At 43.4% G+C, this 13586-nt stretch overlaps 1 protein-coding gene across 1 annotated transcript in view; it reads right to left on the bottom strand.

Moving 5' to 3' along the window:
- The window catches only part of lrrc17 (leucine rich repeat containing 17), a 49876-nt gene extending 37567 nt beyond the window's left edge, over positions 1–12309 (bottom strand). The window contains exons 1-2 of the mRNA XM_084331170.1: positions 11949–12309; positions 7310–7808 (exon numbers count right to left, since the gene is read on the bottom strand). Of these exons, the coding sequence (XP_084187296.1) occupies positions 7310–7808; positions 11949–12221 (772 nt within the window). The 5' untranslated portion in view covers positions 12222–12309. The remainder of the gene's footprint in view (positions 1–7309; positions 7809–11948) is intronic.
- Positions 12310–13586: the final 1277 nt, after the last annotated feature.

Below are 13586 nucleotides of genomic sequence, written 5' to 3'. Positions count from 1 at the left end.
TTAGGGAAGTGTTGCCGGTTCGATCCCTGATACAGACAGTGGCAATACTGCCAAAGTTCTCCTGAGGAAGGTACCGAACCTCCATGTACAATAAACCAACCTGCTCGGATGGGTATTGAAAATGTGCTAAAAGACTGTGATACAACAGGCAGTAGTTTAGTCTTTGTGGTTGTATCTGTCCTTGTAACAAGGACACAATGTCTTGGATACATATAGTGATGCAGGCCTCAAGGGTGACATTAGCAGATTAGCAGGGTGACATCTGATTGGCAGTGGTCATTTATATATCTTGTGCCATATTTATTTTGGAGGCGTGACAGTGAGCTATAGAGTTGTGCACTAATGCTAAAGTACTAACATTTTGAGGGGTGTTTAATATCTTGAAGCATGAAGCTAATGTACAGTGCGTTTAAAGTACAATAGGAGCCAATACTACTACTACTACTACTACTACTACTACTACTACTACTACTACTACTACTACTACTACTACTACTACTACAACTACTACTACTACTATACTACTATTACTACTATTACTACTACTACTACTACTACTACTACTACTACTACTACTACTACTACTACTATTACTACTATTACTACTACTACTACTACTACTACTACAACTACTACTACTACTACTACTACTACTATACTACTACTACTACTACTACTACTACTACTACTACTACTACTACTACTACAACTACTACTACTACTACTACTACTACTACTACTACTACTACTACTACTACTACTACTACTACTACTACTACTATTACTACTACTACTACTACTACTACTACTACTACTACTACTACTACTACTACTACTACTACTACTACTACAACTACTACTACTACTATACTACTATTACTACTATTACTACTACTACTACTACTACTACTACTACTACTACTACTACTACTACTACTACTACTACTACTAATATTACTACTATTACTACTACTACTACTACTACTACTACTACTACTACAACTACTACTACTACTACTACTACTACTATACTACTACTACTACTACTACTACTACTACTACTACTACTACAACTACTACTACTACTACTACTACTACTACTACTACTACTACTACTACTACTACTACTACTACTACTACTACTACTGATACTACTACGATGACTACTTCTACAACTCAATTACAGTACCATGAAATGATGTAGATGAGAAAATAGTCTTATAGGGACTGCTACCTTATAATTTCATTGAGCTGTAATAATTAACACAACACAATGATTCAACGTTCCAGATGACAACACTGGTGGCCATATTCAAAAGAATTTACTCAGTCAACTGTCAAACTAAATGAATGTGAGCAAAAATAAATCTGCATTGTTTTTTGGTGAAGTGCCCCTTTAAGAAGCCCGGCTTCAATTAATCCCACACTGTCTTCCTTTAGTTTTGGTCTTGCTCTGACGTCTCTTCTGAGAAGATGGAGTCTGAATGCCCTGGGATCTAACCGTGGTTCACCTCAGTGGAACAGCCCCCAACCACGAGAGATAGATGGCAGAGAGAGAGAGAGAGAGAGGATGGAGGGCTGGAAAAGAGAAAAGGGATGAGGACCAAGATGAGAAGGAAGGGAAAGAGGGTGAGCACTGTACCGGTACTGACATCATGAACGTCTTACTGACCTAATTTTGCTGAATGCATTCCTCCAGTGCATAGGCTGTTTAATTGTGTGGCCTTTTAAATCAACTGAATGTACAACAATCAATCACATGTTGACAGATAAACATTACAAATATGTTGACAGACAAACATTGCAAACATGTTGACAGATAAACATTACAAACATGTTGACAGACAAACATTACAAACATGAGTGGCGCCCAGCCTCAAGATACTTAAATGATAGTCAAAGTTTACTCAAAGATGCCTTATCATTTTAATATATTTAAAGTATGCCTCCTATGTATGGCTAGATAGTTACTCAACATACTTTATTATGCCTAATGTAATCTCTCTGACAAATCTCAATGGTATGAAAATAACTTAAAAATCAACCTGTAACAAAATAATAGCTCTCTTTTCAAGTCTTACTGGACAAAATAAATAACAAAAGAAAAATGAAATAATGTTCTAAATAATTCCTTAACTGTATTCGAAAATCCAACTTTAAAATTCTTGGCCCAGTCATTGTAAACTACCACAACTTTTCAATCAGATTTCTAGCTTCAAACAGAGTTCCGGGGTCCCAATTTTCCTCTGACCGTTTGCTTATTCAGTTATGAAAACATATTAATAGTTTTCAATTATTTTCTTTCTCTCTCTGCATAGCCGCATACTTCAATCAATTCGGTCAACTTTGCCTCGCACAGTTTAAACATTTTTGTTTTCGGTTTTTCTGTGTCCATTGACCGGGGCAGTAAATTGGGAATTTTCTCTGCAGTTCAGTCAATTTAAGTACATGCTTAATGGTCCCGTGAAAAACAATGAAAACCGGTCATTTTCATGAATTCAGAAAACCCCACCGGACTCCCGGGACAGGGAATGAAAAGAGGACGTTTGGTCACCATATTTAACCTCTTAAACATCGGACGGTCCGCAGCACGTCACGTCACTTCGCCCTCATCTGTCGGCTTCAGGCTGCGTTTTCGCCAATCAACCAATACATTGTTGATAAGTTCAATTTGCCGCCGTTCGATTGACACCATACTCAACCTATTGCATGCTTCCAGTCTCGGGTTACAAGACCAAACAACCGACGAGCGTCATTTGACAAGACATTCGGACAAGTGACCACGTCCGGTTTGGCCTGGTCCTGAATGGACCAGTCAGCTCTGATGGTGAAAATGATTGACCGCCTTTATAGCCAATGAAATTCTGGAGCCTATGGTATCCCACGCAAGGGCTGATTGCAACGACAAGGGGGGCAGAAGAAGACCAACAATTTCTGACTCACGCGTCTGAATGAATGGCAGCGGATGGCCATTTTTGGATAATCATGCCGAATTATTGCCGGTACACACATTACAAAAACATGTGTAAAACACTCATTTTGGGTGGGATTGTTATCAACTTTGGACCTGTACTAGATAAGACTTCAGGCTATGGAAGCGTTATGTTTTCCAGCTCCTACCTCTCAGCTGGAACTTAAAAACAGGCATCTGGCAACAAGTAAACAAAAACGTGAGTAAAAACTTGTATTTCAGTGTGTTCAAATTGTAACTCTATTAGCTTAGCAGTCAGAGTGTTTCATCCTGTTGTGGAAGAAAGTTTAGTATGTTTCCTTTCAAAAGAGACCAGACTCATGCCTGTGCTATAAGTGGTTCAAGAAATTACTTTGGGTATGCAATCGTCAGGCGTGTTATGCAAAACTAGCCCCATTTTTTGCAGACAGACAAACATTACAGACATGTTGTGCAGTGGCTAAAGTTCAGAAAGATTTACACATTTACAAACGTGTTTGCAGAGGGCTAAAATTATTGATAAATGATAATTTAATTTATCGTTACTGCAGGAAAATGTGATAATATACTGTGACATGGATTACAGGTCATATCGACAAAGTCCAAGTCTGCTCACTCTGCTGCCTAACTAGACTTTCACCCTTTCACTACCAAATGGTTAACCCTTTCACTGCGACAATACAGAAGGTTAACCCTTTCACTACCACACTACAGACGGTTAACCGTCTGTAGTGTGGTAGTGAAAGGTTAACCTTCTGTATTGTGGTAGTGAAAGAGTTAACACACGCTGTCATCACACTGAATCCTTAGTTACCACGACAACCACTCATGGCAGAGATCATTATTCATTTTAAACATCTTTATAAAACTCACATTTCACCTCAAAAAGTCACTAGACTATGATTTAATTATTTCCCTCCAAAAAATATTATGTTTGTTTCATAGCGAGCAGTTCCTCTGTTGCCGCCATCTTTAGCGTTACAAATGTAGACTAGTCTCTGATACGGCCCAGAGAATGAGAGCCTGGAACTGAACGTTTCAGAAAGAAAGAAAGAAAGAAAGAAAGAAAGAAAGAAAGAAAGAAAGAAAGAAAGAAAGAAAGAAAGAAAGAAAGAAAGAAAGAAAGAAAGAAAGAAAGAAAGAAAGAAAGAAAGAAAGAAAGAAAGAAAGAAAGAAAGAAATGTAGAGATGGAGAGAATGGCCGACCAGGGTGTGGATGGAGGGTAAAAAGATGAAGAGCTGGATTAGAGAGAAGAGAGAAGAGAAAAGAGAGACAGAGAGAGGCTCAGATAAAGAACAAATCGAACCTCTCTTTCTCTACAGGAAAATATGGAAAACGTTTAAGTTGAGCATGTGTGAAGACAGAGAGAGCCTCAGATGAAGAACAAATCAAACTTCTCTTTCTCTACAGGAAAATATGGAAAACGTTTAAGTTGAGCATGTGTGAAGACAGAGGCGGCAGTGTGTGGGTTTGGCCGGTGTCATCGCTCTCTGAAAGATCGCTCTCTCCTCTGAGAATAAGGCTCTCTTTTTATGAAGGAAATCAATCATTGATTTGGATCACATTGCTCGCTGTGTCCGTGTCGTAATTGGAAACAAGGGGTGCGTTCACAACAACACACACATATTAACGATAATGGCTGGCTCACATCCGTGTTAAGGGCTTTTTTTTGGAGAAGGGCCCGGAGGTGAAAGATTACCAAGTACTTTTACTCCAGTAGCTACTGTGTTTACTGGCAAGGCAAACGCATCAGAAAGTGAAAATAAAGTACTAGTTGACCACAGGAAAATAGGTACATAATCTGTACATTATGTTATAGACATAAGTAATATTGACAGTCCAAAACAAATGTCGCAACTAGGAGTTGAACCAACAATCATTGCAGTCGTGGGCAAAGGTTAGCGTTTGATTCCCAACAGGGGAACTTAAAGGTTTTAATTTTCTAATATGTAATATACAGTATGTACTTATTTGTAATACGTACACATGTTACTGTACATTTACAGTACGTACCGTAGATTTCTGATACAATATATAAATACATTACTTATGGCTATAACATAACATACATTATGTACCTTTTTTACTGTGGTCGATTAGTACTTTACTTACATATTTTAAGCCAGATCTGGTATTACTGGTGAATAGGTACATTCAAGGGTTAGCATAGTTGTGATTGTTGGACCCCTAGTCAGCACAATCCATGCTGTTCCTCATCCTAGCTCCGGATAGTTAGCCACAAACCAATGCAAAGGCAATAGAATCAAGCTCCGGGGCGGCTGAGTGGCGCAGTGGGCAAGGCGCTCGCCACTAACACAGGATATGCTGGTATCGAGCCCAGCTGTGGTCTGCGTTGCTACCGGCTTGGCCGGACGTTCATACTAACACAATTGGCAGTGTTAGGGGTGGGAAAGCCGGTGGGTGGGGATCGGACGTTGTGGACAGCGACTCCTACAGGTCGGTTGGTGCGCCTGTACAGCAGACTCAGGAAGTATCGGGGGCAGCGTGAACCTCCCACGCGTTACTCCTCGCCACTGAGAGATCGAGCTGTTCAGGTGAAAAGATGCGACGGCTGCCTCCTCGTGTACCGGAAGGGACATGTGATGCAAGGCTTGGTCCTCACTGCAGCCAATCAGTGGGAGGCATAGTCTAGCAACGTTCGAGACAGGGGAGGGGTGAATTGAAGGGAGAATTGGCGAGGTGAAATTGGGATGGGAGAAAAATTTTAAAATAAGGAGAAAAAGTGGATACAAAAAAAAATAGGATCAAGCTCCTGTCTGTACAAGCTGACTGAAGCTCACTGAAATGTACTCTTGTATAGACTTCAAAAGCAACTGTACGCTAGCCGGCCCTGCGGGTGAGCCGGCCCTCTGACCTCTCTGAAGAAACATATTTGCCGGAGACTATGTATAACTAGCAGAAATATGCTGAAAGAACGTTTTCAATCACCTTGTGCAAAATGAACAAAGAACATCTTCTCCTGCCAAGATTTAAAGTGAGCATTGTTTTCAAACGGCACAGGCAGAAGAAGAGGCAAACCAGGCTGGACGAGATGATCAGGCAGAGACGGCATGAAAGAGAACATATGAAAGAGGATGACAGAGAAATAACCAGAAAAAAGGACCACATTAAAGGAAAGACTTTAAGCTGAGCCTGCAGAACTCAGCCACAGCCTCCAGCCTGTCTCTGTTTGGAAAAGCTACACTGAAACAGAATATTTATGAAAGTCTGTAGAAGTAACAGCCAGCCTCATGGCAGCAGCATAGTGGGGGGGGGGGAGAATGAGAGAGAGAGAGAGAGAGAGAGAGAGAGAGAGAGAGAGAGAGAGAGAGAGAACCAGATGTCAAGATTGGAAGAGAATCAAAAGTAAATCTCTCTAATTCTCTCGCTTTCATTCTGTCTCATTCTCTCAGGTTTGAAACATGCCAATCTTAGCACCTCTCTCTCTCTCTGTCAGTATCTCTCTCTGTCAGTCTCCCTCACTCTCTGTCAGTCTCCCTCTCTTTTTCTCTCTCTCTCTCTCTTCCTCCCTTTCTCTTTTCTAATCAGGCTCAACCCTCTGTTTTTATATCCTCTCCATCTATCCATCCATGTTCTTTCACTCTCTCTCTCTTTCCCTCAGCTTGTCACTAGCCCCCCCCCTCTCTCACATATCTTCTCAGTTCTGACTGATGCCTGTCTAGCCACAGTCTTCATCGCAGCCTTGTACCACATGTTGAGTCAGCAGAAAGACAAAAACACTAATCAGATTCAGAAATAATCAGTTTTTTACCGACCAGACCACAGTGCTCTAACAGAAGTGACGCTACTCCGCAGACAGCGGTGAAGAGACTCAGCCCGGCACTATGACGTCAGCGCATGCATTGTCAAAGAGCGCGGTTTTGCATGTGTCACCCTGATTCTACAGCACTGCTTCAGAGAGGAGAAGAGAAGAGAGCATATGAGAAGACATGCGTAAACCGTATGTTGTATTTGTTATCTTATTCGTTTTGTGGCACAGAATATCCTGTATGTGGGATTCATCAGTAGATTAGAATAGAGCAGAACAGAACACAACCACATAAATGGTAAATGGACAGCTTTTATCCAAAGCGCTTTACAATTTATGCCTCACATTCACCCATTCACTCACACACTGACAGGGCTGACTTGCTCATCAGGAGCAGTTAGGGGTTATGTGTCTTGCTCAAGGACACTTCGACACACTCCCAGGAGGAGCCGGAATCAAACCGGGAAACCTTCCGATGACCAGATGACCGCTCTACCTCTTCAGATCAGAACTGAACTAAACAGAACAGAAGACAAGACAATGCAACGCAACGGAACGCAACGCAACACAACAGTTCTCGGACTCTCACCTTTGCTGCTACAGTCCAGTAATGGTTTGGGGAACATGTAGGTGTGACACATGGAGGTGGCGTCTGGGTTTAGTTTGATCGCCGGTGTTCTTGGCCTCCCTTGTCCTCCATCCGTCTGTCCCCTGTCCACATCGTTAGTACTCGAACACAACACTTCAGCCTTCAACTTCCTGAGCTTTTCTCCTCTCAGCGAATGGGGTTCGGCGCACTTGGCGTAGTTGCCTAGGTTACGGTTGCTGGGCACCTGTAGGGTTCTGACCAGGCTGTCCAGATGGCAGTGGCAGCTCCAGGGGTTGTCGTAGATACGGAGGTAGGTGAGGCGGGGCATCGGTAGGAGGACCTCCTCGGATGCCGTTTTGAGCCGGTTGTGCTGAAGCAGCAGGGTGGTGAGCCTGGAGAGACCGCTGAAGGCTCGCTCCTCCACCATGGAGATCTCGTTCTGCTGCAGGTCCAGGCTCTTCAGCTCCGTGAACTGAGAGAACATGTTGTCTCTCAGAACCTGAAGGAGGAAGGACAAGATGGCCGTTAGCTGTTTCATTCATTCATTAATTCATCCATTTGTTCATTAATTTGTTCGTTTGTTAATTTGTTCATTCATTTGTTCATTCATTCACATAAAAATACCCCCCAATGGCATGGATTGATTGCATGGATTGATTGTTTAGATCACTAGCATGGCTAACAAATGGAAATATATTGTAGTCTGCCCCGTAGTTCTGACCAGGATTACATTCCTTTTTTGCTTCCTTGATGCACGCACACACTGTGAGTCTGACGTGGTCGCGAAACCCTTCTATAGTACATGGCAAATTGTGGTCACTCACTTCCTCACTCACTCAATCATGGCCATTCTGTGAGGGACGTTCTGTGGGACATTCTGGCACAAATGACAGGATGTGAATGGTTCTCTGCGTTGCCAGAGGCAGCTTCACAGCAGTGACAGACGGGTCAGGTCAACTCAATTAACCCTCTTCAACTTTTCCTTTGTGGGTTGTGTGCGTCAGTGATGAAGGTGAGAATCTACCTGTGTTTCTTCAACTGTCGAGCACGTTTATTTCCTGTTCAAATGCAGGCCTTTGTGTATTTCCCAGTATCTGTTGAACTTGACACTACTTGACGTGTCACACAATGCGCTAGTTTAAATTTTAATAATAATAATGCAGGACCTGTTGCAGAGGTCTTTATTCGGCATGCAACGACACTCAATGTTTTTTAGTGGTACACACAGCGGTTAGTTTAGCACACACACCGGAACACACACACACGCATTGTCTCTTTAGGATCGCAGATGCGATTTGTCTCTGCGATTAACCCATCCCGTCGTCCTTCCCCCCCAAGGGCAGCCAGGAGCAGACAGGCGTCAACGTGAGCCGCGCCAGGGGACCAATCCAAGTGCTCCTGTCCATCTTCGTCAAGGACGCCACAGCGTTAGCGATCTGTTGTTGTGCATGTTTTTCCATTTGGTTTATCTTATCGGGGGGGAAACCCTTGCGAGCACGGGGAGAACATGCAAACTCCACACAGAAAGGCCTGGGAGATATCCCACCTGGGTACCTGGCATCATGGAAACCTGGTCCCCAAGCGGGAATCGAACCCTGGACCTTCTTGCTGTGAGGCGACAGTGTTAACCACTACACCACCGTGCCGCCTTTGTGAGTGAGCGGTAATTCAGTGTACGTTTATAACCACGGTTCTCAATACCGCTTGTAAGTCATCATCATTTTTTATTCACTATTAAATGGAGAGCTGTTTCAACAGTTTTCTTTGTAAGACTTTAAGATTATAATGTACAGAGCTGTTCCTCAGCTAACTCACTACACATCTAGCATTATAGTCTATTTGCCATCCCATAGAGCCCCATTGCGAACCCGGAAATTTCGGAACCACCAACGTTTTATGATGGATATGGATAGTATTTCCGGGTTCATTGTGTTGGCAAATAGACTATTAGCTGTCTCTCAACACAGGGAAACTGTGTTGCCTGCAGAGGGGATCACCTTTAAAGGAACACATGAATGGAAGCGGACATGGCCGGTTAGCCTTTGGGAGAGGTGTTGGACAATGCCTAGGCTAACCGGCCATGTCCACTTCCATTTATGTGCTAAGCTAGGCTAACGTGCAGCCAGATGGCTTTCTACTGAACGCACAGAGAGGAAACTTGTATCTATCTTCTTGTCTCTCTCTGGAGAAGACGATCAGCTAATTTACCCAAATGTTGGCGTGTTCTTTTAACACAACACAATATACCAGAGGGGTTCATGATTTATTCATAGTAGATGGATGCAGGCTTGGGATGACGCAATGACCAGCTATCATTAGCAAATGTAACCAAACAACATTTCTCACCTGCACCCACTCATAACATTAGTTACGCCGCCGCGTGCTTGTTAACTGTGAGATTACTTTTATTTTTTTAATTATCCTCTCATATATATATTTGGTCAGGTTGCATAAGACAAATACTGGTGGCTTAATTCTGTCATCATTCAGCTATGCATCCAAACATAGGAGGTTTAGAGCTAATCCCTGTTTTTCTTTCATCCTTAAAGATCCATTAAACATCTTCATTCCACACCTGTGAAACACACATCACACAGGAAAAACTAGAAAAACAGGAAACACCAAGGTATTTGATCTTGGCCCCTAATAAATGGTGCACATACGCTCATAGTCATAACAACCTCTTCAAATTTAGGTTCAGAGTAAGTGTGCGATAGGTAGACAAACTGCCATTTGGGGCCTCAGTTATTTCAATGGTGATGTTCCTAGACCACTCGTTCTCAACATGGGGTCCGGGGGCCCCCCAAGGGTCCTTGAGGAGGTCCCACGGGGTCCCAAACTAGACGTTAGTCCAATTAGAGAATAATATAACAGTGACCATTCTGACTATTCAGTCTCTTATCTCACCTCCTGCAGTAGACAGTAATTCTGGACTAAATCACATCTAACGACACAAATATTCTCTGTTGGGGGTCCCTGAGACAAAGTCTTAGATAGATCTCTCACGGGGGGGACATGTTTCTGGCTGCTCCCGTCTCTCCTGCAGCTAGACTATTAACCCTTTCACTACCACACTACAGAAGGTTAACCTTCCACTACCACACTACAGACGGTTAACCCTTTCACTACCACACCTTTTAAAACAGTCTGTAGTGTGGCTGTGAAAGGGTTAACTCTTTGTCGTGTGGCAGTGAAAGGGTTAACCTTCTGTATTGTCGCAGTGAAAGGGTTAACCATTTGGTAGTGTGGTAGTGAAAGGGTTAACTTAACTTAACGTGAGAGGTCTATTTGGGGGTCCCCGACACAGGAAAAGGTTTGGAACTACTGGATGGATGGCTCTGATTGGAGTTACCTGTACCGTAATTTTCTGACTATAAGTTGCAGCTTTCTTCCCCATTTTTCGACCCTGCGGCTTATATAACGGTGCGGCTTATATGTGACTCACGTGACCAAACCCGAAAATGTAAAAATCGAAATATAGCTTTGCATTGAAATGTTATTTATCTGTTCCCTTATTTGCTAAACTTAATACAACTTGTAAATGAGTTAATTCTTGTTATTTGTCCGACAGTATTGTGTCCCATTGCTGGTGGGAAGACTACAAACGAGAAGTCTAGTCCTAGTTGCTGGTGTCCGCAGGCGTTTGCCTGACCGCAGCAGCTTGAACAAATGGGAGCTTCCTCAAACAGCCATCTCTTTCCCGACAATCCCCTCTGTGCACGAACCCTTACATATGGTAATTAAACATTAAAACACCTGCGGCTTATAGTCCAGTGCGGCTTATATATGTACACATCGTTCAATTTAGCTGCTGCGGCTTATACTCAGGTGCGGCTTATAGTGCAAAAATTACGGTGTATTGTTTCTGGCCAGCAGCTGGTGGTTCAGGTCCTGTTGTAGCTGCCTGTCTTTCCCTATTCATAGCGTTTAGAATAGAGTTTAAAAAACACTGCCTGTGTAAATTGGAGTTGGAGTGATGTTTTAAAACTCACTCCTCTGGTATAAAAACCAACTATCCCTCATCTAAATCAAGAGCAGACTTTCCAGTTGACCTTATTGGTCGTGCAGCTATCTATTAGACAGACTCAGGGGTTCAAGACTCTTAACACAGGACTGACCCTGAGAGGGGAGGAAAAAGAAAAACAGATGACTTTTCTTGTTTATAAACATACCGTGTTTGAGCCAATCAGCAATACCCGCTGAATCACATGACTGAGTTGCCCCCCTACTGAGCTGCTGTGCTAAAAAAGTCAACAGGGCTCTATGGAGAAACCATGTCACTCCTGTAGACTAAAAGTTGCTTCAAACGAAAACGGCTGTACAGTATACTTTTGCCAAATCAGCATGGATGTGAGTCTTTCACTCATGTTCCTCCTAGTTACACAAACACACATTATGCATTTAATCAGAGAGGTCAGAGCACTGGGGTCACGCCGGGTGGATTCTATATATTTGTAATACGTACCACATGGTCGATTTTTGATACAATACGTAATTATATTACTTATGGCTGCAACATAGCGTACTTTATGTACTTTTTCCCCCCTGTGGTCGATTAGTACTTTATCTACATATTGTGAGTGAGCTGGGATAAGAAGTTGGCTACATGCATGAAATTCAAAAGTACAACTCAAAGCACCTGTATCTTGTTCCTGGCCAGTAGCAGGTGGTTGATATCTTTAGGCCAGTCCTGCATCACCATGGTCAGCTGTCTCTCCTGACAGTCCAGGTACTTCTCTCCCGCCTCCTCGTACTCCTTGCAGTCCTGGATCTGACGCTTTGCCACCCCGGCCCTGCCCTGTCCCCTCACGTGGCCCCTGGGATCCCCTCTCTGGGACCCCGACCGAGGGCCTCGCCTGGGCTCAGCTGCCCGCAGGAACAGCAGGAGTAGGAGGGTGGCGAGGAGACGCATGATGGAGGGGAGAGAGGAGGAGGAGAGGGAGGTCCCCTTGTGGTCAGATCACTTTGGAAACCGCTGGTATCAGTGGAGGCAGGTCACAGCTGTGAGAGAGACAGAGGGAGAGAGGGATATCATTCATTTAAAAGGCACATAATTGACCACTTCCGTTCACACAAATTATTGAGAAACTGCATAGATAAAACTTAAGAATAACAATGGACAATTGTAGCCTATTAGACTTCCCCATGTGTTGTGATGGCTCCTGGTCTATCCCACAGTGCAAAGCATCTTAACACGACATCTGCTTGTTTAGCTAGCATCAGGGCTAATATTTGCTGCCTAACATTCAAGCGAGTATTAGCTCAAAAAAACATTTCACGGGCGCCCGAGTGGCGTACCGCATACAGCACTACGGTGCAACACGACCGACCCGGGTTCGACTCCCGGACCCGGTGATCTTTGCCGAATGTCTTCCTCGGTCTATCTCCCATTCCTCCTCTCTCTCTCTCTCTACCGGACTGCCCGGTAGCAAAAATCAATAAAAACCCACAAAAATATTACTTGTCCAAAATAAAGGAAAATAAATGTCATGTTTTACTAGCTAACAACAGTTACAACTAGGGGTGTAAAGGTACACATATCCGTACCGAACCGAACCGAACCGTTTCTGTAACTGAGGGGTACAATTCCCTGACTGTATTGAATAAGTATGGTATCATTAAACCACTACTGCGTTATGTACATTACTACTGGCCATACAGTACACAGGTATATGTGATGAACACCCCCACAATAACACGGCTTAACAAGAAAGTACTGTTTATAATAATATTTATTAGAAGAGCACCAAGATTATCTTACATTATTTATTAAGATTGAGAGTTGCGCTTGTAAGGCGAAGAATGTGCATGAATAGGTCAAGAGCGTAAGTCCATGAGCATATTACGCAGGGGATAATTAATACCACCCGTAGCATAAGAATTATATATGGTACACTAGTAGGTCAGCTGGAGATACTAAGGGGGTTCCCTCCGGTTGTAAGCCAGCAGGGGGGAGGAATGTTCGAATGCAAAAGTCTGGATCAACGGGGAATCAATAAGCTCCAGCTACGGGAGGCGGTACATTACTCCCTTGATCGGCAGACGAAAGCAGCAGCTATAATCCAAGTATGCGCGACAGCATAGGTGAAAGCCAGCCAGCCTCTCCTAGAGACGGGCTCGAGTGATGCTCCTCACGTGTAAATCCCACACAGCAGCGGGGTAGACGGTTCTCTGCTCCAGCAGCCACGGTACCAAAGCAATAATCCAGCCGGAAAAGGCTCTGCATTCACCGGTGTAGATTCTCCTGTGCACGGTACTTCACAGTAACTAGGTCGAA

Source organism: Notolepis coatsorum (genome assembly GCF_963971535.1).
Source record: "Notolepis coatsorum genome assembly, chromosome: 15".
NCBI classification, from domain to species: Eukaryota; Metazoa; Chordata; class Actinopteri; order Aulopiformes; family Paralepididae; genus Notolepis; species Notolepis coatsorum.
This window is presented reverse-complemented; position numbering and strand designations above follow the sequence as displayed.